A 27,225-nucleotide genomic window follows, 5' to 3' on the forward strand; every position below is an offset into this window, starting at 1 on the left:
TGCCACATTTAGTTTTCCCTGACTCCTTAGGGTCTCAAGTCTTTTTTTAAATGTGTATTCTTAAAGGTGCTAGAGCAAGGCCTGAGTTACCCCGAAGAAATAAATCAGGGGCAATTAAGCACTGAGCTTCTCAAAAGTGCTGAGAAGGATGGTTTCCTCAGCCTTCTCTCTCGACCTCCTCTCACTCTCTCTTCTAGTTAGAACTTAAATTCTACTAGGAAAAGGAGAGAGCAATTTGTTAGTAACTGAAATTGAAACTTTTCTTTGCCGTGCTGGCCAGTTTTGTGCCAAGCCTTAGGGGGGAGACAGTTTAAGATTCACTGAGTCTCTGCAAAAAGTCATATTTCCAGACATCAACACTAAGAGGTCTAATTTATCCAGGTCTGTGGCTTTCATGGGCACAGTCAGTCCCTTGTATTCATTAAAGAAAAAATTCTATCCTCTACTCTAAAAATCTTTTTTTCCTTTAAAGTTGGAACTAGAAAAGTGTCTAGTATATAAAGAGGTTAGAATTCCTTTGACACATAGTCCAAGAAATATTTAGCTAGTGGAAAGTTGTTGGATATGGCAAATCCACGAAAATTTTGGATGCTCAGGCAAGAGGCTAAAGGAAACATGAAATAGAAATTTTATGAAAATGTATCTTCATAGGTTATCAATGACTTTTCTCATATTATTGTAGAACTAGTATTTAAGACACTGGAATCTTGCCCTTAATAACCTGTTCATAACAGCAAATCCCCACAACAAAAAGTGCATTGTGCCAAGTACTTGACACAAGACTCACCCATTGGTGATGCAGGTGTTATTGTGATGAAGAAGCAGGTGAGAAGCAGGAACTGAGACATCCTTCTGGATCGGCCACCAGAGACAGACTGGAAAATCCTCTTAATTTCAGTTTCCCTTTGCTTCCTTCTTTTTCAAGCACTTTCTAAAAAGGCCTTTAAGCTCTTACGAAGAAAGACTTTTCAGTACGGGCTGGGACTTTATCAGAGGAAGAGGATGAGGGGGATAAGGTGTCCATTGCTCTGGCCTTGACCCCAGATAGAAGCATGGCTTTACACTGTCAACAAAGTTATTTTATTGATAGTTTTCTTTAGGAAAAAAAAAAAAAAACATTTCACAATCCCTCATCCTCCTATTGTTTTTTTCTCAAGACTTCCCTGCAATGAGGCCTCCAGTATCTTATCCAGAAGGGAACTCTAAAAGAGGGACATCCACTCACGTCAGAATCTTGTTCTGTGACTTCTAGCAATTGATTTCATGATGTTGCAGCCATAGCATTGCATACTAAATGAGGCTGGGATAAAGCCTAATTTTTGGAACTGGTCATTAAGAAATACCTAGGTTAGGTGGTCAAGGAGTTCACAATAGCACACAAAAGAGTAGTAAGGACAGGTGTGGAATGAGGACAATATTCTCTTGAAGCAAGCTTCTAAGTCTATTTTATAATGGTCTTTGGTATCAAAACTTCCTAAAGAAACAAGGCTTAAGTTGTGTTTCTACCAATTTGAGCAGCAGTATCTCATGTTTTCATAGTGCCTTTCTTCCCCAAGTTGAAAATGGTTTAGTATTATTTATTTTACTAATTCTCACACTAAGATAGGTGTAGGGGCTTCAAATTAGGAACTACTCATTAAACACTGAAAAGGTTTCATTTTTAGACAAAAGAGGGAAATTGTAAGGTTCTGTATATTACATGTCACCAGACATAACCTTAGTAATTACAGGTTTGGAGTTTGCCAGCTTCCTGACATTCTAGTGTGTAGAATGAGGACTGGCAAGAACTATTACAGAAGATAATGTGAAGAGAAGGATAAAAAGAATGATAGAGAGAAGGTTTTTGGTTGTTGTTAAATTTTTTCTCTCCTACTCTTATTTTGACCTGATGCTTTGGGCTTCTACTATTCCTAAACTTACCTCATCTTTGTTTTCTTGCCCAATAACTGACTTTCTAGTGACTCGGAAAGAAATATTATCTTCAGGAAGTACTCCCTAAACTTGTCTTCATAATCTCTTAGCACATTTTCTTATTATACTAAGTAGCATTCAAATTAGTGTGGCCCCTTTCCCCTAGGGTTTCAGTTCAATTAAACATTAGTACTTACTAGAGGCCAGGTAACATGCTGGTCACTAGTATTTGACAGTGATTAAGGTAGAAGTGGTTCCCACAAGCAGACTTTACAGTCTAGCAAGACGTTTCCACTGATCTAAATTTGCAGGTAGTTATGTTATCACTGATGCTAGAACACAGGCGATTTGACCATTAGTTTATTAAGCTGCAATCTGATGGCAGCAACGGATGACTCTGGGCCTGAGGAACTTGCTCAATGCAGGGTTAGCGCTGCTAAGTGGCAGTGCTCTTAACAGAAAAAACAAAAGCTCGCAATTTCCTGTCCCTGAGAAGCCATCTGAATGCTTCATGTGTGTTGCAGGGAAATAGGGGACGTGTGCATGAGATAAACCCAGATTTGCTGCCAGGACTGATTGCCAGAGTCAAGGACTTTTACCAGATAGCCCTTTGGTTCTGTAAACAAGCATTCTCAGGATGGTAGGATTTTTTTTTCTTATTCCTATTTTTTCCTTTTTCAGTTGACCTGCCCTTCCATGTATACTTTCTGTGGTTAAAAATTTCAAATATATATAAAGTAGAAAAAAGCAAAAATGAGCACCTAGCTGCAATTATTACTAGCATTTTGTCGATCTTATTTCATTTACACAGCAATATGCATGTCTAACAAATGGCCTTTCTTTTCTACATAATTGTAATGTCATTATTACAATTATAGAAACTAGTAGTAATTCTTTAATGTCATCTAATTCTCATTCCACATTTACATTTCTCCAGTTGTTTCAAAAATTTCTTTGTATTGCTAGTTTGAGTCAGGATTCAAAGAAAGACCCATACATTGCTTGTGGTTGGGTCTCATAAATTCTTCTAATCTATAATGTTCCCTCTATCCCCACCTGCCATGCTATTTGTTGAAGAAATCCATTTCTTTGTCCTATAGAATGTCCCTTCTCCCATATTTAATGTTAACTCTTGTTCATATTTTCTTATTTTTCTAAAGGATGTGCTATTATAAATTAAAAACAAAAATACTTTGGTGACATTGAACAAATTTAATGCATAGGCGGGAGTGCTGGAAATAGATGTTAGGAGGTGGATAAACCAGTCTGCTGTTCAGGAGAGATCTGAGCTAGAATAACATTTTGAGAGCAACGAGCATATAAATGGTAACTGAAATTGGGGGAGAGGAGTAGATGAGATCATTCATGGAAAATGGGGTCCAAGATGGAACTTTGGAGAAGCCTAATATCAAAGATGTGGGCAGAGGAAAGGATGCTGCAAAACAGCAGTCAGAGATTTACAGAATAGTCGTCACAGGAGCTGAGGTCAGTTTCAGGGTGCAGGGATTGTCCAGTGGGTGATGCATTTATAAAACATCATAAATGAAAATTTATACAGTGGATCACTTTATATTCAGTAGGATTTGTTCAAATTAACCTATATATTTATCCTAAGGACAACCACATACTACATTTTGGACGACAAAAAGTTTGGACTTGTTTGGGAGAGCAATGAATTAAAGGTTGTTGGCAGTGATAAATATGAATTACAACCCTTAACAGTTTTGGTGAAACTGAGTTCCAAAATCTAAGAAGTTCCACTTTTCTGTGAAATCTTTTCAGATAGATTTAAAAAATTCAAACTATTGTATTTATTTTTATAAGTATCCACTTGCTTATTACCACTACACCCTGACAAGCAAGATACAACAGTACATACATTGGACATGATCTCTACCTTTCCATTTACCATAGTCACCACACTCACCGATCCTTACTCCATCCGGTTGATTATAGGATTCACTGATGAGTTGTGACACAGATGTCCTCCCTGTGCCTCAGTTTCCCTCCCTTTAAAGCCATGGTTTCACCGGATCAGTGGTTCACATCAGAATCATCAGGAGGGCTTGTTAAATGGATTGCTGGCCCCACTCATAGTTTCTGATTCAGTAGGAACCAGAGAACATGCATCTCTGGAGATGCAAGGTGCTGCTCCAGAAACCATCCTCTGAGAGCCCTTCACTCTTTCCAGCTCTAGAAGTCTATGATCCCTTAGCAAAACTGCATTACCAACACTTCACTAATGGATTTAACACCCTCCATTACTAACCAAAGCCTAACAGAATGTTGTAGAATACATAGTTATTATTTGTTGAATGCAAACAATGGCTTACCATTTTCAATCTTACCTTCTTAAACCTTAAGTTCCTGGGATGTCTGTATTAGGCTGCTGTGAGCTACCAGGAGGCAAGACCGCAGCTGTGGAGGCTCTTAGTACATCACACAACACACTTAATGCAGACATTTAACACATGCTTTTCGATACACCTTTGATGGACTAGGCAGCATGTGATAGCTTCCTATTTGGTGATCATTATAAATTTGATACAAAGTCTTAAAATAATGAATATCTGATCTTGGTTCATTCTTGAACAACTTTCTGGAGTCCAGGGAGACCACACTGGCCAATCTGGTGGTCTGATAGAATGGAGATATTTCCTGTTAATCAGGAGATAAGGATATTAGTCTTAGTGCTGTCCTTAGCTCTATTATGGTTGTAGAGGTCACTTAACCTCTGGTAGCTCTGGAAGACTCGGAAATATTGACTATATTAAGTTGAGGAATAATTAATGAAATGGCTGTTTAAAAAATTTGAGGGGGAGGGTACAGCTCAGCAGTAGAGTACTTGCTTAGCACGCACAAGGTCCTGGGTTCAATTCCCAGTACCTCTGTTAAAATAAATAAATAAACTAATTCCACCTTCCCTAATTATATATGCTCTAGGTACAAAACTTAATTTCAAAAAGGTATTTTTTATAAAAATAATTTTAGATGTCAAAACCTTCCTACCTTGAATCAGGAAAATAACCTTGTTTTTGTTTCTGCTTTTTGTTTTGCCTTAAAGAATGAGCTGCTATAGTTCAAAAATTGAATAGGTATTTATTGTTCCAGAAGGTACATTGCTTTTTATACATATTTCATAAATGATACAGGATTTTACACATGTTCAGTATTTTGCTATTTGTTTAAAGGACTTTTCTCCACGTCCTCCCCTCCCTTACCTCCCTGAAAGGATTTGCTCATTGCACTGTGCTGTTTCTTCTTAAAAACCCTGCATACAAACAGGATAAATGGTTTAAAAATAATTCACACAACTTAACAGAAAAAAATGAGGGAAGGGGGTTGAATGACCTGGGGAGGGGGTGGGAGGGGAAGGAAGTGGGAGGAGGGATGGGAAGTGGAGACATGCATCCTTTCATTCCGTCATGCCAGTGGAAGGGGTGGTGGCAGGAGCAGCAGCAGCAGCAGCAATCCTGGCTGGCCTTCAACCTCTGAAAGGCACCTGGAATCTGGGTTTGTCATTTAACGTATTCTCTTAGTACACAATGATCCCAAAGGAGGAAAAAAAAAAAAGAAACCCCTTGCCACAATGAGGAGGGATGAATCATGTCAAAGAAAAAAAGCCAATCAATCAGCTGCATGGCAAGCCCCATCATCCTTTTCATCCTGCCCCACAGTTGTTAAAAACAGGATATTAAACACAGATTCCTTTGACTCTTCAAGTGCAGATGTCATCTGGAAATATGGTAGAAAATATTTTGATAGAGTATAAGATTAATTCCTCTTTCTCTCAATTTAAGAAAAAAATAGGGTGAAGAAAGTAGGTTGAAAGAAGCCATAGAAATGTATTCCTGTATAAAGATAAATTGCACCCTTTGAGATCCACACACTTGATTTACAATGACTGAAGTGGTGGAGGTGGGAGGGCTCACAAACAGTGTGGGAAGTGTGTGTCCTTCGAGATTAACAAAGCCTCCAGACCAGGCAGTACCATCTGGGGGGCCTGGAATGCTGTCACACAAGCAGATTAACAGCAGTGACATTATTCTGGTTCTGAAATGGCTACAGAGCCATGATTTTTAGCCAATTTGTAAACCTTACATCTTCCTGATTTGCTAATACAGCTGAACACTCTCCCTCTGACTTGAACTGTGGAGGGAGAGGGGAATATCAACAGGATAGTTAAATAAAGGAGGGAAGTTTGTCCTCCTCTTAAAGACTAATTAGTAAAAAAACAAAACAAAAAAACCTCATGCAGTGTTGCCAGTGATTTCTAGATATTGATCCAGAGCACTAGAATAAATAGACATTGAAGAAGGCATTAAGGGATAATCCAAAGTGTCAAATATCAAAGAGTCATAAGGTGGTTCCAATTATCATATAGATAAAATTAGTGTAATGAAAGGTGTGTGTGGTCAAAAAAACAGGCACAAATGGGAGAGATGCCCGATAACTTTTTGCAGAGACCGGGCCCAATCTAAAATAAATGCTAATGACGTGGGCTCAGACTCTGTTTGCCACCCACATTATCTTGAGGATTTGCTTTTCTGGACTATTTATTTACTCCTATGTCAAAAATAAGAAAAGTTAAATTAAAAAAAAATTAGAGCTGAGTAGGGTGCTGGTGTGTTACTGTTTTGCTGACCCTGCAAAGTAGATGCAAGAAACAAACACGCCCAGCGTCATTTTCTCTTTGTGAATCTCTCAACTATATAATGCATCATTTTCATCCAGAAACTGAGATGCTTGATTAAGACAATATTCACGAAGCCCTTTCAGATTATGTTCCACAAAGCCTGATCCTCAGATTTTAACATCCCTTTCTTCCCTAAGATCCTTTTTGCTTTTGTTTTTTAATTAAAGGTAAAAACCCTCTACCCCGACATGGCTCCCAGCTTCCACCTGCAATGCTTTAATTAAAAAGGCAATAGTTATAAACAGGTGTTCTTTCTGCCGGGGTTCAGAGGCTCTCTGCAGATCAATCTTTTTCACCAATTTGTCGGAGGGGCAGATGTACTTGTAATGGGTCTCTCAGTCTCTTAAGGTCCATTTCTGCCTAAAATAGAAACAAAAGTTAAGAAAAACTGGCTATTCAAGCTTTCAATGATATTACTGTCTCCTGAAAAAAAGGAAATCGTCTTTCCCCCATCACTATGAGTCAGAGAAATCATCTCCATCACTCTCAAAATAAGAGTGCCTCAGAGGCAAAGGGCTTTAAGGGCAGAGGACTACAAAGAGGGAAACAGAAGTGTGTCCTGGCAGTTTCAGCTGTCAACAGGGCCTCCAGAAAAGGCTGTGCGGTCAACAGGGCAGGACTCAGGGGCTCAACAATGTGGGGAGCATCCGATGTACTTTGATGGCATTTCTCCAGGGAGAAGCACTCACCAACTTTTGCCTGGGGCCAGAACTCTAATTTATGTGGTTCAAGACTTTAATTATTTACCTAGTAGTTGCTTAAAGTTTTCAATAATCAGTAATTTTTAACATGAAAGAAAATGTGCAGTCAATATTTTCAAAACTCATACATGCTTGGGCCTCACCCCTGAGAAGCTGGATCTATTGGCTTAGGTGGAAGCATCGGTATTTTTAATAGCTCCAGAGATGATTCTGATGCTTACCCTCCAGTTGAGAACCACCACAGAGCAACAGAAGACAAGAATTCACTTAGGCTGAGGCAGGAAGATGGATTAAGCCTATTTAAAGCACAACCTCATCACTAATAAGGGGCAGAGAACAGCGACTAAACATGATGGAAGGGCTTCCAGAGATTAAAAAAAAAATCTCTGAAGTCATAAAAGACTGCAGAGAAGAGGAATGAGGATTTCTTCACCCAAATCAAAGATATCAGAGCAAGAGGGGAGGCACACTCAGGAATCTGAAAGAGTTTACTATTACAAAAAATCAAATATCAATCCTTTAAAAAAGCATCTTCTAGTTCAATAATCTCTGAACTGCACCTGGCAAAGATTTCTAGTAGTCTCTCTCTTACCTGGATTTTATTTTTGCCATTGCTACCACACATTTTAGGTGACATTTTAGGTGAGAGATCTTTGGGTCAGCTATTGTAGAAAGATTTAAAAAAGAGAGAAAAGTAAAAATAGACCACTCTAAAGAAACAAAATGAAAAAAATAAAAATAGGTCTAAAAATTTCAACATGATAGTGTTAACGGGATAGATAGGACCCATCATCTTTTCACCTGCTTGTGTTATAAAACTCTCTAGAGAGTTGTCCATGCTAAAATAGTCATTTTTATCAACTGAGGAATAATTTATGTAGGAAGAAGAGGGTTGGATCATTCTTTCAGAGTTTACCCATTTAAGTAAGTTGATTATAAATGATGATGATGACAATGATAATAATGCCACAGAAGATGGGGCTGGAATTTATTTTCAGTTTTGGAAAACCTACCTGAGCAATTGCATCTTTGAGTTGATTGTATTTCTCTAGGTCAAAACGTGACTTTTTGGCTCCTTTATGGAAAAATAATAAGTATTGTCTGTCTCTGGCTTCTGGATAAACGTATTCCTACAAAAATAAAGGAGAAATTAAATGATTAGTCCTTAGCACATTAACTTCCCCAAATAAGCATTTACGGAAGGTGATAGTAAAAAGTTAAAAGAGCTGTCAGGAGCCTAAAGGTTTAGGCATACTAAATTAGTATATTAACTTTTATTATAAGTAGGCACTGAATGGCCATTGAAGTAGCTTGCTGGAGCAGAATATAAATGATGAACACTGGAATTGAGATACAAAGGGTATTAAAGGCCAGATCAGTGTTTCTTAACCTTTTTTCATTACTGTCCCCCTAAGTTGCCTTTTTAGATACTTTACCCTAATTGCCCCTCCTCCCAAAAGAAGGTTTAATACCACAGATAGACTGTATATCTGTTTATCTCCTGTAATATCTAAGATGTTTTACTCCCCAAGAACCAATTTTCGCCCTCTTGGGGGTGACATCCTCTTCGTTGAAAATGCCTGGGCTAGGGTGTTGAGTGGTGGTTTCCATGCCTGCTGAAGGAACTCTGAATGGCAATTCTTATTGTCAGGCTCTTTTTTCATATGATAGAAACTGGTATTCAGGTCTTACTGAATTACTAGTCAGTAAAATTCAATATTCCACTTGATTTTATGATGTTAAGGAATTTGTCATAAAAATTCTTTGGAACTTAATATACTATTAGAATATATTTAGGCTGCTAACAAATGCAGCATCTCATTGTAACAACAGTTTAGAAGATTTTAAATGCTGTTGAACAGGCATTTTGCTTCATGGGTGTTAATTATGGATACTGCTATGGGAAAGAATATTTAACATGAGAAACTTGCTATTTACATTTTATTTGGTCCATTTTTTCCTATTCATAAATGACTAAACTGTTTACTACTGCTATTTTCCAACCTGTCGCATGGGGGCAGCAAAAATGTTTTGGAATCATAGAAGTACAATATTTAAATAGTGGGACAGATAGGTTATTAAAGATATAAGGTACTGTATTAAGAATGGTAAGAAAATATTTTTTTTAGATTCAAATTATTTCAAGAGGAATGTTTAATCTCATGGCAACATTAATAATCACCTCTTTTAAAAAAGCAGCTGCTCAAAATCAAATTGTATCAGGTATATCATCCATTTTGCTTCTTTCTTTTTTCTTTTTAATTCAAAAGCTTTTTTTCTAAAACATTTTTTATTGAGTTATAGTCATTTTACAATGTTGTGTCAAATTCCAGTGCAGAGTACAATTTTTCAGTTATACATGAGAATAAAAATTGAAAAAAATCCTCAATGCCTTGTCTCAAAAGATACCATAATCTAGTAGAGTGGGAAAAAAAAAACACTGAACATGAACAATTATAATACAAGATAACATAGGATGAGCGAAAATGAGAGGCACAATGTGCTATAGGAATTCAGAAGAGGGAGAGATCAAAGTTGGCTGTAGGGAACTGATCAAAGGTTCATAAAAAATAAGCATTTAAGTAAACCTTGAAATATGATAGGTAGAGGTCAACAGGGAAAAACCTCCCCAGTTAATAGGGTGATGTAAAGTAAGGAACAAAGTAGTGGAAAACTCAGGATATTTTGGGGAAGTAAAGAGTATACAGTCGACCCTTGAACGATACAGTTTTGAACTGAACAAGTCCATTTATATGCAGGTTTTTTCCAACAGTAGACACTACAGCACTACGTGATCCACAACTGGATGAATCTCCAGATGCCGAACTGAGGATATAGACAAACCCCAGATACAGAGGAATCACAGATACAGAGGGCCGACCTATAAATCACATGTGGATTTTTGACTTTGAAGAGGGTTGACTCCCCTAATCCCTACTGTTCAAGGGTCAGTTGCAATTTGATGTGTTTAAAACACAGGGGAGCTGAGAGACATTTGGAAAAGACGGCAACCAGTAATGAGTGTCAGGCTAAGGAGTCTGGACTTCAATTAATAGATAAAAAGAACCCATTAAAGGGGTATATGAAGGAGAGGGTAGAGGAAGAGAGAAAGAAACACAGACAGACAGACATATGCAAGCCATGTCCACAGCTGTGATTAGATAAGATTGATCTGGCTCTCAGCTCTGTTTACAAGGAGTGACGAATATGAGGCAGACACGGGATTAGGTGCTGGAGACTCTGGGCAAACAATAGCTGGACACGGACAGTTTACTGTCTCTCCTCCACCAGACGTATTTGGGGGGCCCAGAAAGGTTCAATAATATCCTTGGGCTTTCATTTTCCTACACAAAAATAGGCCTATGACCACTGGTCTAACAACAGAAACAAAATGCCTATTCAACAGCAGCTATATGAAAATATAAGAGAAGCAACTCCCAGCTTTCTTCTGATAACCTAAGAAAATAGGAAAGCCTTCTCATATGTCTCAGCTATTTCAAATGTTTTTTATTCAAGGGAGCCTCGATCTGTGGCTGTTATCACGATAATAAATAAGAGATAATAAATCCCTCATACTTTCGAAAGTGACACTATAGATTTCCAAGATACTGAAAAAAAAAAGCACTAGCAATAAAGGTTAGGTCTAGGTGCTGATACTTAATATCTGAGCCTTGGTTGATAAAGAACAGAACAGTGACTAGGTATCTAATTTTTACCTCTCTTTCACAAAGTAAAAACAGCAACAACAAACACCTATACTCTTAACGTATTTAGAAGTAGCCCAGAGTTTAGTTTAACTATTTGATTAGTTATCACCAATTCTCCATTCCAAATATTCAATAAAAATAAAAAGGTTGGGACTACCCCATCTGACTGCTCAATTAATTACACAGCACATAACAAGCCAAGCCAACTGAGCTGAACAAGTTATCCCACAGCTGACCACTCTTCTCCTTTGCCTTCTTATCCTTAACATCTTATGGTAATATTTTTATGAATTTAATGGTTTATATGGATTTCCTAACAGTCTGTTTGCTCCATGGGGGCCAAAGTCATGTCTTATATCTTATTTCTCTGTCTCTAACACCTAGAATAATGCCTGATACATAATCGGCATTCACATCCATGTGCACACACACACGTGTATATGTGTGTGTGTATAAAGGACAAATGAATAACTTAAAGGGGACTGGCCGTAGAAAGAATACGAGAGAAAAGAGAACTACTTTGATAACCAACATTTCACTTCCACCTCATGAAAAGTTACTTGAAGAGGAACTCTTACCTGGCGTGTCATTACAAAATATGCATACATTGCCATGGCACTTCCATATGTGATGAAGTAGGTGACTGGCTCCATGATGTCCCAAGAATATTCCCACCAGGTAAGCCGGGCCAAAATGCCAAACTGTGTGGCCATGTAGGCAAGTCCACCCCATAGCACCAGAGTGGTCCTCTTCTCAGCTTTCCTGCTAATCTCAATTCGTACCTATAGGGCACATATGATTGGTCAATGGTAAGGCATTTTGACACAGAGCCAATTTTAAACTCTGATCTGAACTGTTCTATGTTCACTAAAGGAGCAGGGCTCATAATCAAGATGCAAGTTAGTCTCAATTCTGGTAAATATAGTTGTCTTCCTAAATAGTATCTGTAGTTTTCACTGAATAATATTTTATAGGAATAACACTTTTTGTATGTTTTTTGTTTCACCCTCTAAGTGGCTAAAAATATGGTGAAATTATGGGAGTGAATACATTAGTTTCAACACTTCTCTGTCCAAGTACAAGATTATTTTCTTTGAAAGAGGGAAATGAAAACATGCCAACGTTCTCTCGGTGTAGCATACAAGATTTAATCTATTATCAGTTTTTACTTAAAGGGTCTACTGGAGGCAAAACAGCACAGTGAATCAGAACACGGAATCTGGGTTAAGAACTGCTCAGTTCAGGCCCTGACCCACATCACCGTAACATCATTAGTGAGTTGTTCTGAGGATTAGATAAGAGAATACAGGTAAAATACTTAGGACAATTCCTGGCCCACAGTAAATATTCAATAAAGGATGGTAATTATTTTGCTATAGCTGGTACATTAAGAGAGGCTTCACCTTTTGAAAACACCATATTTAAATCTCATCCACCTTCACAACAGCTCCTCAAATTTATCACATTTCTAATGGTTTTAAATTTAATGAGAACAACTGTGAGATACATGTTCATTACTTTTAAAGAAATCAGAAAAAGCACAATAGTAAGAGTATTTGTTTCCCTCTTTGATCTTTAATACAATCTAGTTTCCTAAAATGGAAATACTTGTATTATCATTAAAAAATAAGGATGACACATGTTCACTGTAAAACATTCAGAAAAGTGTGATGAAAAAAATCAATCATACTCCTACCACTCTACTAGCATTTTGGAATATGTTCCTTAAGATTTTTTTTCTTTGAATATATATATATGTATGTGTGTGTGTGTGTATGGCCATATGCATAATACATTTAAAAACTGGATCACAGGACGCACTAATATGCAGTTTTATAAGTTATTTTTCATAAAATATCATGAAGAGCTTTCTACAGCATACTAGATCTACATGATTGTTTTTAACAGGTGCATAATATTACATATAATATCAATTCTTAACTTGGCTAAAATCATTATCCACTACACTCAAAACCATTCTTGATCAGCAATTCCAATTTTGTTGTAAAGGTGGTAAGTCTGGTTAAGGGCAGTACATGTAGATCTCAAGGCTTCAGACAATTCTTTTTTAAGTCCTTTCTTAGCTTTAATCGGGACTTTTTTATGATTCCGTTCCCAAAACTAGTGGACTAGCTTGATTGATAACAACTCAATCACATAAAACTTGGAGGGGAAAAAAAGCTAACATATATGCTCTGGAAAAAAATACCAGTGAATAGAAAAGCATGAAATCTGAATCTGCACCTTTTCCAGGGGCGCCAGTTGTCCTTTGAGATCTTCTAATCTTTCGATAAGCTCCCTTTCCTTGTTTAACTGGTGCTGCTCAATGCACAAGGTGGTGTATAGCTGCTGGACCAGTGTTTTTACATCATTCAGAGTTGCTGCATTTTCATGGCTTAAGAGGTCTGAAAGAAAGGGGTTATTTTTTTAAAAAAATGCATGCTTAAATGAAGAGTTGTTATTCCTAGGGCTATTATACAGTGATAAGAACAAGGCAGGTTCATCCACTAAAGGGATTTCACTTTCAGTGTTAAAATGAAGGAAAGGGATAGTTCTTTTTTAAAAAGGAGTCTATAAATCCTAGACAGTAAATTCATATTTGGACAACTTGAAAAATTTGAAGCCAACATCCACCATTATATTCTTGGAAGTCTAAATGTTACAAACGAGGCTACAAATAATAATCTTCATTAGATAGAGACAAAAAATTTTAAGGTGGTAGGTTAAAAACCAGTAGAGAGGTTCAGAATCAATCTGATTACGATGCTTATTAAAATGCTGATCTATACTTTACCTATGGTCTTATCATTTTAATTGGTTGTTATTTTCCCTTCAGTAACTAACACCTGAGGGGAAAAATACAGTGTTTCAAATTTGTAAATACAAAGGTATAAATAAAAATATCACTATCCTAATAATCTTAGCCCCCATACACCTTCCCCCTAGCAAACAACTTTTATTATTGTTGGGGAAAGACATGAAATAATGTATGGGTCTCAATCTCAAGCTCTAAAGGGCATGAAGTTATGATAATGAAAACGTAAAAGATTAAATAATTCTTTGATTCAATATCTTCTTCTGTGAGTAGCATGTGTTTCCAGAAATCTTAAAATTATATTTCAAGAATTTAATAAAAAGTCAGCTGATCTCAGCTGTCAAAGAATTAAAAAAAAAAAAAAAAACGAACCAGAAGGAAAGCTTTTGTTTCAGAATCTTATTAGCCTTAAATGTGACATTTTGTTAGTTATAGCAGAAGGTCAGCCTTTGTCTAAACTGAAATAAGCCAGTCAGAATTAGTCATGCATGTATTTCAAATATTCTTCAAGGATGTCCTTTAGCACAACTATCACGGAAATTCAATCAATAAAAAAATTCAAATGAGGGTAGCAAATTGGATTAGAGAAGAGCTGATATAGTAAAATGGGCTATAACACCTGGCGTAGTGTCTGGTACGCTTCAGTGAACGTGTGCTGCATTAATGGGAACAGATAAAAGCAAGAATGCTTTGGGTTCTAGAAGCCACCTATGTCAACAGGGTCTGCTTTGACCTGAAGTTGCAGCTTACACTCACCTGCAGTTCTACACTTTCTGAGGTTACAAAAAGAGAAAACTGTGCTCTAGAATGTCACAGGGAAGTGGTTGAGTCCATGCCTCCTGACCCCCAGGCCTACAACTGAGTTATGATTCTTCTATCATACCAAAATTGATATTTCTCCTATAAGCTCAATCCCCTTTCAAAAAGACATTTTTTTAAGGTAGGTATAAATCATTTATGGTTAAGAAAATCCTCTCACATATATTATTCCATGACATCATGAGTAAGCTTGGTGCTCACAATTTAGAAATGAGGAATTTGAGTCCTAGAGAGAGAAGATTAACAAACATTTTTGTACTAGGTACTGATCTAGTCACCACAGAGGGGAAAATATATCAAATATGAGATGGTTCCTCTCTTTAATAAGGGCTAATAATGATATTCACAAAGTTGCAGTGCTAGGAGAAAGTGGGAAAAGATCTCCGACTGGTAGCCCAACGACTTTCCCATTTTATGCTCTTTCTTTTTCCAATTTCACTTTCAATACCGTAGTTATACTGTTTTGCTTAGACGTCCAAGGAGGGAGAAAGGGAAGGAGGAAAGAAGGAAGGAAACAAGCTAGCAAGCAAGCAAACTAAATAGACTCTCTCCTCTTCCTTTTCCTAATGAAGCATGCCCATGTTAATGATCAAATATGTATGGACAAAAAAAAAAAAACAAAACAATGTATGGACAATCGTAACCTGAAAATCTATAAAATCTGAAATCAGGCTTGGCATTTGTTTTACAAAAAAGTAAGTTTCTATTAGAACAGCAATCACTGAAGACTTGTTAGTTTAAAAATTAATATTCATATTATGGATTCTGCTGTGAAGGAAATTTATGTTTTATATCAATCTTTTCTTTTATGGCTTCTTTTTTTATGTTATAGTTATAAAGCTATTTGTCACTCCAAGGTTGTAAAAATACTTCTTTTACTTTTTTTTTTATTGCTTTAAGTATTTCTTTTTCTTCTTTAAAATTTAAGTTTTTGATCCACACACCCTGTGACACACAGCATTTCCACTTCTAGGTATTTTTTTTTCCCACATATACACTCATATACTTCCTAAGTGATACACATTCAATATGATTCAATGCTGCAATATATAACCCAAAATTAAAACATAAAAATCCATGATAAATTATAAAATATGCAGTTGAATGATGATGCACAGTCATACAATGTAATACATAGAAGCTGTGAAAAAGAAAGGAATTCTTTTTTATTTTTTTAACTTTTTTTTTTTTACTGAGTTAGGAATGAGGAATTCTTGATGTACTGGTATGTTAAGATTCTCAGAATACAATGTTAGGTAAGAAAAGGAGTTTGGTGGTTTTACATCTTGTCATCTAGCTACATTGGAATTATGTTTCCCAAAATACCCAAATTCCCTGGATGGTTCTGAATTAGAGAATGGTTCTGAATTATAGTTGACCAAAAGTGAAAATCAAGTGAGATTTTGGCAGGTAGAAGAAGTGAAGCAGAAGCCATTACGCTCTGAAGACTGTTGTGAGCAGTGAGAGCCAGATGCAGAGGTGCCTGCAGAGGCCGGCATGTGCCTGCTCTCCTCTGCTCTGCACCCAGCTCTTTTCTCTAACTGCCACCTCTGATGATTAACAGCAAACAGCAAATCCACGCCCACAGCCAGATACAGCCTTTTAGAGTGGTGCTATCCAAACCAGTAACAGCTTGCCGTGCATGACTATTTAAATTTAAATGAAATAAAGTGAAATAAAATTTAAAATTCAGTTTCTCAGTCACACTAGCTATATTTCAAGAACTCAACAGGCACATGTGACTGATGGCTACCATACTGGACAGTGCATAAATGGAACATTTTCATTATCACAGAAAGTTCTATTTGATAACACTGTCCTAGAGATTTCTCTACCAGCCCGCTTTTGCTAATTCTCCTTATCCTAATAGTTGAACACCCCTTAATTTCCAGGTTCCCCGCAAGCTTTGATTTGTCCACTTCAAAACTCTTAACTGTTCTCTGATCGTCCAAGCTTCCCCTTTCAGACTCTCACTTCTTCAGCTTCATATACAACTGTACAAAATTGCATTCCTATAATAAATCTCTTCCTCTGCATTATTCATGTGGTTCTGCATCCCCAGTTGAATCCTGAATGATATAAACAATATGTATGATATGCTATTATTTGCATAAACAAGGAAAAAAGATTATGTATTCATATCTGCTTATGAATGCACTGACGATCTCTGGTAAGAAACATAAAAAACTGAGAACTTGGTAAGAGGAGAAAGGGTGGCTGTGGAATAGGGATGAAAAAACTTTTTCACATACCTTCTTTAACATCGGGAGTTGAAACTTTTGAATGTATTATCTATTCAAAACAAATAAAATTTAATGTGCAACAGCATACCTTCAAAAAGCAATGAAAAGACTGTAAAATGATAATTCCCAGGAGATTATTCTCACAGATGTTCAATTCTAGATCTGGTTGAACACAGAGTTGTTACCTTTCTGATCAGGCTTCAGTAAAGCCCTAGCAAACTCAAGGGAGTCAGCTTCATTTTGTTAGATTTTCTTGATAGTAAGAATACGGTTACAAGGTATTGTCGTGGTGGAGGAAAACAACCACCTCAAACCCTTGACCCTGAAAAATCTGCCTACATCTTTGGAGATTAAATTACAGAGAGAAGATAAATCTGCTAACGCCTCAACAAAAACACTTCTGGATGATTTGTGTATACTTCACTAGAAATGCAATTAAGATGTTTATTAACGTTTCTGCACATGTCATCAGTGTCAGGATAATTAACGTACACAAAGACAGGGAGATGTGCAAAATAATGGAGATTTAAAAGTCTTTTCAGCTACTACAATGGTTCGGGAAGGACTTTGGCTATTTGAGTCTCTGGTAAGATATTCATTATTGTTGGTATTTGGTTTGCCCAGTCAACCTTTTCTCTCAATTATTTACAACATTAAGAGAGATGCAAGGTCTCTAATACCCTCTGGATGGATAAACAGGGAAAGGAGATTAGTGGTGCCAATCAAAATGATTCTCCAAAACTTTCAACAACCAGTGATACACCATATATTCTTTTCCCAAGACTAAGAGGAAGTCAGTTAATTACAGCTTCAACATGGACTACAACATTGCTGTGGTGGCCACAAGAATGCAAGGGAACTTACAACTAGCCTTACTGCCATGACCTGCTCATCTGTTCCATTTCAGTTTTTTTCCTGCCTCTTCCCTCCAATTTTGGGGTTAGGTAAAAGGGTTGCCAGCACTTAGGGATCCATAATACCTGTGACTGCCAATCTCACATAAACATCAAATGTGGCTAAATTAGACCCTATATGAATAAGCCTTCTATCCTCAGTGCCTGGGAGAGGGGTGTGAAGTTACGGTTTTCTGGTGCACAATATTCATAGGGCATTTTTAGTTCTAAAGTGCTATCCATAAACAGGGAAGAGAAAAATAGGGGGGAGAAGTGAAAATTAAAGGGGGGTGGGTAAGGGATGAGTAGAAAAAATTGTGTCAAAACTTAAACTATTCTGGAAAAGTTTCCCTTCATTAACAATTTTAACTTTTATTAGATAAAACAGACTTGTTTCATCTGCTCCATGTATATATAAAATCCTAGTGTTCTTCTCATTATCTAACACACAAACCTAGTGCCTTCAATTTCTTTTCTCCATTTAGCTTTTTCACTAAAAACAGTTCCAGTGTGGGGAAGAGGAATATGCTTACTCATCTCATGATCGGCATGCCTTTCAAACACAGAAATTCAAACTGCTCTCTTACTCAGTGCAGCTGAAAAGGAGTGGTGACTTGCATGCCAGCAGTATCTTCCTCAGACAGGGAGAGGAGGATAATATGATGGAAACAAAATTAAAACCTATTTTACATTTTATCAAAAGAAGAAGGTTTTCTTTACTATGTTTTAAAAGTTGAGGAAGAAGTTTAAAACATTATTTGAGCTTCTGTGAAAAATGGTATATGACACAATCTTTCATTGGCTAATAATAACAGAGCTGAGAGAGTTTTGATGTGTGAATTTAAATATTAAAATAGTCTTTTAAAATTCTAAACTAATGCTGTTATTGAAGTTACCAAATTTCACACTTCAATTTACAATTATTCCTTGAATTAGGCTTTTGACCCTTGAAAACGTCACATTCTAATTGACCTATAGGGAAAGTAGATAGGTGTTTTACAGTTCTGAGATACAGATAAAGCAAAGAGCTGTTAGGCTGCCGAACTGACTACTAGAGAATCAAATATAATTTCTCCCCTTTCCAGTTTCTATCTTTGCTTTCTTTATTCAACTTGAGAATAATCCTATTTAAAAAACTTAAACATTCATTTGTTTTAAAAACATAGTATTAGACAAGATGGCTGGAATTACTCATTGGTTAAAATATCTGTAGTTTTTGACAACATAATAGATGAAAGCTCCAATCTTTACTTTCCTGATTGTTGTACTTTATATAAAAATGTATTAGTCCACTTTTATTATTTTATTAAAACAACAGAAAATCTAAATAGAATGAACTCTGTTGGTAATTCACACACACAAAAAAACCCTGAGTATAATCCTCTCAAGGTTTATCCATGTTGTTGCAGGTGGCTGGATTTTCTTCTTTCTCATGAGTGAATAATATTCCATTGTATACTACATCTTCTTTATCCATTCATCTGTAGATAAACACCTAGGTTGTTTCCAGTCTTGGCTACTGTGAGTAAAGCTGCCAAGAACATGGGAGTGAAGATATCTCTTTGAGATCCTAATTTCATTTTCTGTGGATATATACTCTGAAGTAGGATTACTGGATCATGTGGTAGTTCTATGTTGGTAGAAGAGTGAGTACCAATTTTCCAATTAAAAGATGAGTAAGTCCTGGTAATCTAAGGTACAGCATGGTGACTACAGTTAACAAAACTAATATATACTTTAAAGTGGCTAAGACAGTAGTTATCAAAAAGAAATGGCACTTGTGCAAAGTGATGGAGGTGTTAACCTTAAATTCTGTTGTGGTAGTCACTTCTCAACATATTAATGCATCAAAACATCACACTGTACAGCTTAAACTTACACAATGTTACATGTCAATTATATGTCAATAAACCTGGAAAAAACTAAAGAGCAAATTTAAAGAACAACAAAAAATTGAGTAAAATAAGGCCTGTACATCTGTAACTTTAAAGAGAACTTCTGGTCCAAGAATCACAGAACAGGAGAAAAGCATATTACCATAGCTAATGTATAGTTAACAATCACTGGTCTACAAGATCAATTATTCTAACTTAATAAAATCTGAGTAAGCAATGTCTTATTATTTAAAAGATACTTTAACTCATTTAATTCACTCAGTGTAGAATGACTACCTAAGACAATGGGGTATACAAAGTCACAGTGCCTTCCTCTGAGCCTTTGAAAAGAAACAAGAATTCAGAGAAGAGAGTAGTCATGTCTGGTTGGCTGGGAATCAGAGAAAGAAAGAAGAGGATCATGAAAGGCTTCATGGAAGAGATGACACTGATGATTTTGACAGGAGGAAACAGGACATTAGGAAGAAAGGAAAAAGGCATCTTAGTCAGAGGAAAGGTGAGCAAACACTGAGATGGCAAAGAATGGGGCATAGCTCTTGAAAGAGAAAAGAATACAGGATGGAGGAAAAGTAAGCATCGTTTCATAAGGAAAGAGAAACATTTTAAAGGTAGATGTGGACCAGATTTTGGAGGCATTCAATACTTAGGCTTTTACTTAGAACTTTATCTACATTAGATAGACACAATTCTCAAAAACAGAATGGAAAAGAACGAATGTCCTAGGAGGCTGACGGAGGAAGTGGTGGTTGTAGGAGAATTAACAACAGCAGCAAGTGATAATGAAGATCAAGAGCAAAGAGAGAAAAATGACCAAAAAAAGACATAGTTCAAAATGCTATTTTAGAAGGTTATTTAATAGCATCAGTACTGTGCAAAGCCATATTGGAGCCTGGGGTGAAAAAAAAAAATCTGTAGTACAGATTCTGTCTTTATTTAAATTTTTGATATTTTGTTCATCATGGATTTTTAAAATTAGCTTTGATTTTTAAAAATAGTTCATTAAAATATTATTTATGTTGATTACTAAGTTTTTGGCATCCTCTTAGAATTTGCACCTCAGGCAAACACCTCATTTTTTCACACAAAAGCATATACATGTCTTCATATACAGAGTTCCCAAGGACTATTATTGTACAATAATTGGCTTTCAGACTGCTGACTTTGAACCATCTAAAAAAAAGAAAGAATTAATTCCTTTTAAAATTCCTATTATAAATGTTTAAGAGGACAGAAAAGTCCATAATTTGTTTTAAAAAGATTCCCCCCAATAATGTTATTAAAATAGTATGATTTTTAGTTTACATGGAGAGAAGGAGCTTGAATTATGTAGCACATTCATTTATGTGAATCAGAGTGACAATAGCCAATTATAAAGCATTCTGGTGTCTTAAGTTTCAGTCAATGTACTAGCCAAGTGCTACCTGTATGTAAAACTTGGAGTGTTCTTTGAATATTATCTGTTTCTCAAGTTTATCCAGGGAAAAACAAAGTTCTTTCCAAAAGCCCTTCCCACACTTCTGGCCTTATGAAGGTTATTTTTTTACCTCTCTTTGGTGGGCGTACATGATATGTTAAGTCATTAATGACCAGCTTAAAGTCGTCAAGGAGGAGGAGGTCTATTCCTGTTGAAGCAGCAACTCGAACACCATCTGTGAAAAATTTAAATGTGAAAATTTTTAATCTGTCATATGTCCATAATTATTCAAGAATGGTCAGGAAGAAAAGCAATCCTCAAAATAGATTTTAAAATTACATCTTCTCTTTTAAATTTCAGTTAATTTTTTGCTTTATCCCCAAGTTCTATGCTAAACAAAGCTCATATTATCTGAAGCTTTTTGTTTTAATGGCCTCAATCTGTGAAAATTTAACAACATGCTTTTCTGGCAGAACTTTATGAACAAGTGAAATAATTATACAGATGTATGGGTGTCAGTTGGAAATCTAGGGTCACTGGGAGAGGTGCATGGATGTCTATTTGTCTATGATGGAAGTTGGTTGAGTTAAAAAAAAAAAAAACGTTTTCTAATATATGGTACTTTGCAGTATAGTTCCTATTTAGTTGTCCATAATTCAGTAGGGGCAGATGCTAGGGTTGGCAAAGTACGCCAAGCTGGTCTCCCACTTATATTACAAGATGAGTTGAGAAGTAAGCATATTTAACAGTTAAACTACAGAAATGTGGCAGATTAGTAACAACTGATAAATCCAAGAGTAAATACGTACTTACTGTACTAGACTTTTATGTTTTCTGTAGGTTTAAAATTTTTCAAAGTGAAAGTGGGAAAAACGTAAGGTGCTTAAAAAATAAATAAATGAAATAGATGTCACGTCAAATGGGAATTCTTAGTGCCTTATTTTATTTTCAAATCATATATGTCTTTATTTCATAAATGGTTATGTGAAAGACATAAAAAGATCTAAAATCTAAAAAGAAGTCCAAATGTTTCTTATTTTCAGAGTGATAGCTCAACTACTAGAAAAGTTTATTCTATGCCTAAGGTAATGACAAAAGGTCTCAAAAATATAAAATGTGATTTATTGTTCATCTTTGCCCACGGCATTATATGTGAGGTGCTTTTGAATGAGACTCCTTGTATTCTATACATCTGCTAAACCCGAACAATCATTCTGAAAACTGGGAGAGAAATCACTCTCCCCTGACATTTGCTAAAAAGAAAAAGTGTCCAAAGTGAAGAGCATGGGATTTGCAGGGGTGTGTGTGTTTTTGTGTGTGTATAGAAGCAGTTTGAGGGGAGTGGGTGGGAGGAGTGAGTGGGAATTAACAACGAAGGTGACTATACCTGGTGAATAGATTGCAACTCTATCAATTCCCCGATCCTCTTCTTGCAGTTGTCGTAAAAACACACCAACGGAGTCTGAGATAGGTTTGAGAGTGAACTGGCAGCGTTCCCGCCGGGACGGTAGCCTCACGGATATCACAGGTAACCCATTTTGATACACCACTGTCACATCTGAATGAAAAAGACCCATAATCATATGATAATTAGATTTCACTCCAAGTTAAAGCTATATTATTACTCTTCTTAAATGGGGGTCTGTTATCATTAGTGTGATTTAAAATGTTTTCAAAGGTTCAAGAACATGCCCTTTAGCTTTAGCTGAAAGCTATTCTGGGAACTGGCTTATGAAAGATAATATTGCTCATACAATTCACTTTTCAGAAAAAAGAAAAGATGCAAAAGGTTATTTTCTAAGTGGGTCAAGGAGCGGCTTTCCCAGGAATCTGAGGTAAAGTTCTCGGTATTGGTGAATATAAATCCTGGTCCATTTAGTAAGATTTTATTAAGTAGCCAGAGATTGCTGGGCCAGATTCCATACCCTGTAGGAGGTGGCTCTTGGGAGCCAGAGCTTTCAAGAATCCTTGGGGAATGACATCTGAAAGTACACTAATAAGTGAGGCTCTTACTCAGGGACAGTCAACTCATATTTGTAGTAAACTATTACATCTAAGGTGCTTAATAAGTAAGCATGCTTTTATATGGACATATAGACATATTAGGAAATAATCAAAATCAATACCTTTTAAGTTCTTTTAAACACTTTCCTGAGGTTAGCTAGAAGCCAAAGCTCAACTTTCGGGATTTTCTAACAGAAGGTTATTAAGGGAATCGTTACCATAAGCTACACAACTGAAAGGATTTTCTGCAACATTTCAGCACAGAATCCTTATTACCTTATTTTGCTCCTCAACAGTCTTGATTTACAGAGCCTTAGTCACTAAAACAAATGTCAGAACAACTCTTTCAAAATCACTTTCAAAGAATTTTTTATTTAATTTTGAACCAGAATTTTTTACATAAGCAACCAAGCATTTAAAGATGGTAAGTTAGCACTAGCCTGTGAAAGGAAAACAGGCTCTGGAGTTAAATCTAGGATGAAATCCTGACTCTATAACTTTGGGCATATTATATAATTTCTCTGAGCCTCCCTTTTTTCATTTATAAAATAGATTTAATCCCTAACTATAGAGTTGTTGTAAGGAATAAATAAAATAAACCATTTGAAACACTTAGCACACTGCTTTTTTATTTTTTAAGAGTCAAAAGATACATTCTATAATGTTTCTAAGGATTCATACCCCTCAAAATTGAAGAGTTGAGAGGAAATATACTTAGATGAAGGTTCTCAAGATTCCAAATGCATCAAACTTTCCATGGTTGTAGTAATACACATCTTATTTCCTTGTCTAATTAAAGGGGACTACAATGAATACAAAAGCTTCACACTACATTCTTTCATGATTTAAAACTTAAAAGTAACCCTTACTGAGGCACCGTTTATAAATAACAAAATACACTCTTATTGTAAATAAAACATTTGATGAATTTTGACATAATTATCAAGACAAAGAACATTTACCACCCCACCCCCCACCCTACAATTCTCTTGATCTCCACTGCAGTTAATCTCTGGAAAACCACTGACTGGATTTTTGTCACCACAGGTTACATTTAGTTTTTCTAGAGTTTATATTACTGGAATCATTCATATAGCATGTACTCTTTTGTATCTGGCTTCTTTCTCTCAGCATCATGATTTTGAGATTCATCCATGCTGTTGCATGCTTTGTTTTTATTAATTTGTTTTTATTGCTGAGTAGTATTTCACAGCATATGGATATACCACAATATGTCCATCCATTCACATGCTGATTGACATGTTGATTCTTTCCAGTTCTGGACTACTATGAATAAACTTTTTATGATTATTTACATACAATTTTTTGTATGGACATTTGTTTTTGTGGTATACTTTTCCTCATCCTTTTAATTTTAACCTATCCATGTCTTTCAAGTGGGTTTCCTATAGACAACATATAGCTGAGTCTTGCTATTCTATCCAATCTGACAATCTCTACCTTTTAAAGTGTGTATATAACTTACATTTAATAACTTATAAATATTGTTGTGTATAAGTCTGCAATCTTGCTACTTTTCTTGACCCAACTCTTTTTTTTCTTTTACTTTTCTTCTATTCTTACCCTCTTTTAGATTAATTGAGTATTTTATGATTACATTTAATCTCTACTATTGGCTTATTAACTATACCTTTTCATGTTTTTAGGGGTTACTCTACAGCAAGTATTGGCAAACTTTTTCTGTAAAGGGGTAGATATTAAATACTTTAGGCTTTGTGGGTCATAGGATCTCTGTTGCAACTTCAGACTCTGCACTGTGGTGCAAAAGCAGCTATAGGCAATATGTAAACAAATGAGCATGGTTGTTTTCCAACAAACTTTATTTACAAATATAAGGAATATGCTGGATTTAGACTATTGGGTTTGCTGAACTATACTCAAGGGTTTACAATATACATCTTTAACTTAAAATCCTTCCCTGTTAATCCCATCATCTCTTTCATTTCTAGGTCTGGTTCTATTGGCTGATTTTTCTTCCCCCCTTTTCTCTAGCTTCTTCATATGTCTAGTAATTTTTGATGGGAGGTTAGACATTGTGACTTTTACATTGTTAAATGCTGGATCTTGTTGTATAGTTAAATTACTTGCATATTAGCTTGATTCTTTCAAGTCTTTTAGGACAGAGCTAGAGAATGCTTTATTCTAGGGCCAATTTGGCCCCATTTCCAAGTTACGATTCTTCTGGGAGTCTCTACTGAATGTTCATGTATTCAGTGATGTCTCTCCCTTTAGCTGGAGGGAGTCAAATGATTTCTACAAGTTAATCATTTTATAGCTTCTGGTAATTCCTATTCCTTGGAAGTTGTTATAGCCTGGTCTTACAGTTTAGAATTTAGCCAAAGCCTCAGGCTGCAAGCTGAGGCAATGTAAGGTTAATCAGTCTCATTTACTTCTCTTCTCTCAGAGATCACAGTCCCATCTTGCCTAATGTCCAATGTCTAAAAACAGTATTTTCACATATTTTTGTCTGGTGTTCTAGTTGTTGTCATCAGGGCAGCAATTCCCATAGCAGCTAATCCTTTGTGGATACATGATTTGAATTGTTATATAAAAACTAAAAAGAAGCAAAGTCAGGAATCTCTACTTATTTATTTCTTCTAAAAGAGTAGTTTGAGTTTCCTAAGGAATAAAAGGCCAAAAATAGTATTATGAACTTAATACAAAGCATGTACTTTCTAAAGTTATCAATATCTAAATATACTTGAAATTTTTTGTCATTTTCTTTTTTCATTTTTAAAAGAATCCTTGGTAATCCAGTGTTTCCTTAAAGTCAGAGACAGTGACATAAACATTCCTACCTTTTCTAAAGGCAGTAATGATAATGGGGTCATAAAATGAGGTGATTAAGTTGTCTAACTGCGGGGAGGGTATAGCTCAAGTTGTGAAGCACATGCTTAGCATGCATGAGGTCCTGGGTTCAATCCCTGGTACCTCCACTAAAAATAAATAAATAAATAAATATTAACCCCCCCACCCCCAAACCCCCAGAAAACAAAAACAAAACAAAACTTGTCTACTTGTTGTTTTCCCAATCCAGTCCTCTTTCTATATGTGAAAAAAAAAAAAAAAAAGATTCAACCACAGATTTCAAGAAGTAGGCAGAGTTGAATTTAAGTAAAAGACAGAAATCTGTTAATCTTAAACACACCAAATATGGAAGACTGCACTAATAGATCAGTTTCACAGGTAAGTGCTTAGGAGTTACTGTTTTGAAATAACTGAGACAAAGTCAAGAGAGCAAATTAAGGGCTTTATCACCCAGTTTAACCTTTTCCTTTAGAGATCATGAAGCCTTTAAAAGGAATTAAATATGAAAGCTTTGAGAAATTCTGCATGGATAGAACATTTCAGAACTGACAAACTTTTATTATAATACTGCTTTTGAAATAAATTCCCAGGTCTCCTTCTTTCCCACATACTAGATTGTAATGTAAATGTCAGACTTCTTGTTTGCAACCAAAGAATAACAATTTATCAAAGTTCCTCAAGTTTAACAGTATACAAAATAGCTTCTGGTGGTAGTGAAGTCACAATGGGATTTACAAACTAATGACAGCTGTCAGCTACTATTCTCTAAAGACACATATTCTTTTAAAGTGTAAATTGCATCAAGTGATTTTTTTGGTTGGTTTAAAAAAATCTTTTGCTTTGATTTCTATTTCAATAAATAAGAAACAATCTAAGTATGTTCCACAGCAGTGTGCTTTAAAGAAACCTAGAGATTATGGGGCATCCGATATAAATAGTGAGAGACAGAACATAACAATTGACTTAGGCATAAAAATAAAAAGGCAAGGAATTTTCCAGAGTAAGAAGAGAAGTGCAAGGACAACAGACATTTGGGGTTGAAGATGTAATAAATTTAAAAAAGACTCTGCCTTTGAAGCATCAGGTACAGAAAAAGTCATATAATACAAATGCTTGTTATTTAGCTAATTATTTAAAAAGAAGCTTATAAAATGCATAGTAGGAAATTTAGTTGGTGTTCAAAATAATAAGCAAAATCACTTCCAAAATATATCATTTAATGAACATGACTGTATATATCTTAAGAACTTATGAAAGAGAACTGGTACAATAAAGAAGCATTTTTAGGGTATTTTCTG

At 35.8% G+C, this 27,225-nt stretch overlaps 2 protein-coding genes across 4 annotated transcripts in view; both read right to left on the bottom strand.

The window, feature by feature from the left end:
• OIT3 (oncoprotein induced transcript 3) overlaps window positions 1-4,863 on the bottom strand; it is a 29,030-nt gene extending 24,167 nt beyond the window's left edge. Inside the window, exon 1 of the mRNA XM_006192988.2 lies at window positions 788-4,863. Coding sequence (XP_006193050.1) covers window positions 788-848 — 61 coding nt within the window. The 5' untranslated portion in view covers window positions 849-4,863. The remainder of the gene's footprint in view (window positions 1-787) is intronic.
• Window positions 4,864-4,990: 127 nt separating this feature from the next.
• Window positions 4,991-27,225, bottom strand: part of MCU (mitochondrial calcium uniporter) — a 199,182-nt gene continuing 176,947 nt past the window's right edge. For all 3 annotated transcript variants that reach the window (XM_032469877.1, XM_032469875.1, XM_032469876.1), the window contains 6 exons: window positions 22,482-22,652; window positions 21,225-21,329; window positions 13,260-13,420; window positions 11,594-11,797; window positions 8,322-8,438; window positions 4,991-6,967 (listed from right to left, as the gene is read on the bottom strand). In XM_032469877.1, the coding sequence (XP_032325768.1) occupies window positions 6,890-6,967; window positions 8,322-8,438; window positions 11,594-11,797; window positions 13,260-13,420; window positions 21,225-21,329; window positions 22,482-22,652 (836 nt within the window). In that variant the 3' untranslated portion in view covers window positions 4,991-6,889. The remainder of the gene's footprint in view (window positions 6,968-8,321; window positions 8,439-11,593; window positions 11,798-13,259; window positions 13,421-21,224; window positions 21,330-22,481; window positions 22,653-27,225) is intronic.

The sequence above is a fragment of the Camelus ferus genome, chromosome 29, assembly GCF_009834535.1.
Source record: "Camelus ferus isolate YT-003-E chromosome 29, BCGSAC_Cfer_1.0, whole genome shotgun sequence".
Classification (NCBI taxonomy): Eukaryota; Metazoa; Chordata; class Mammalia; order Artiodactyla; family Camelidae; genus Camelus; species Camelus ferus.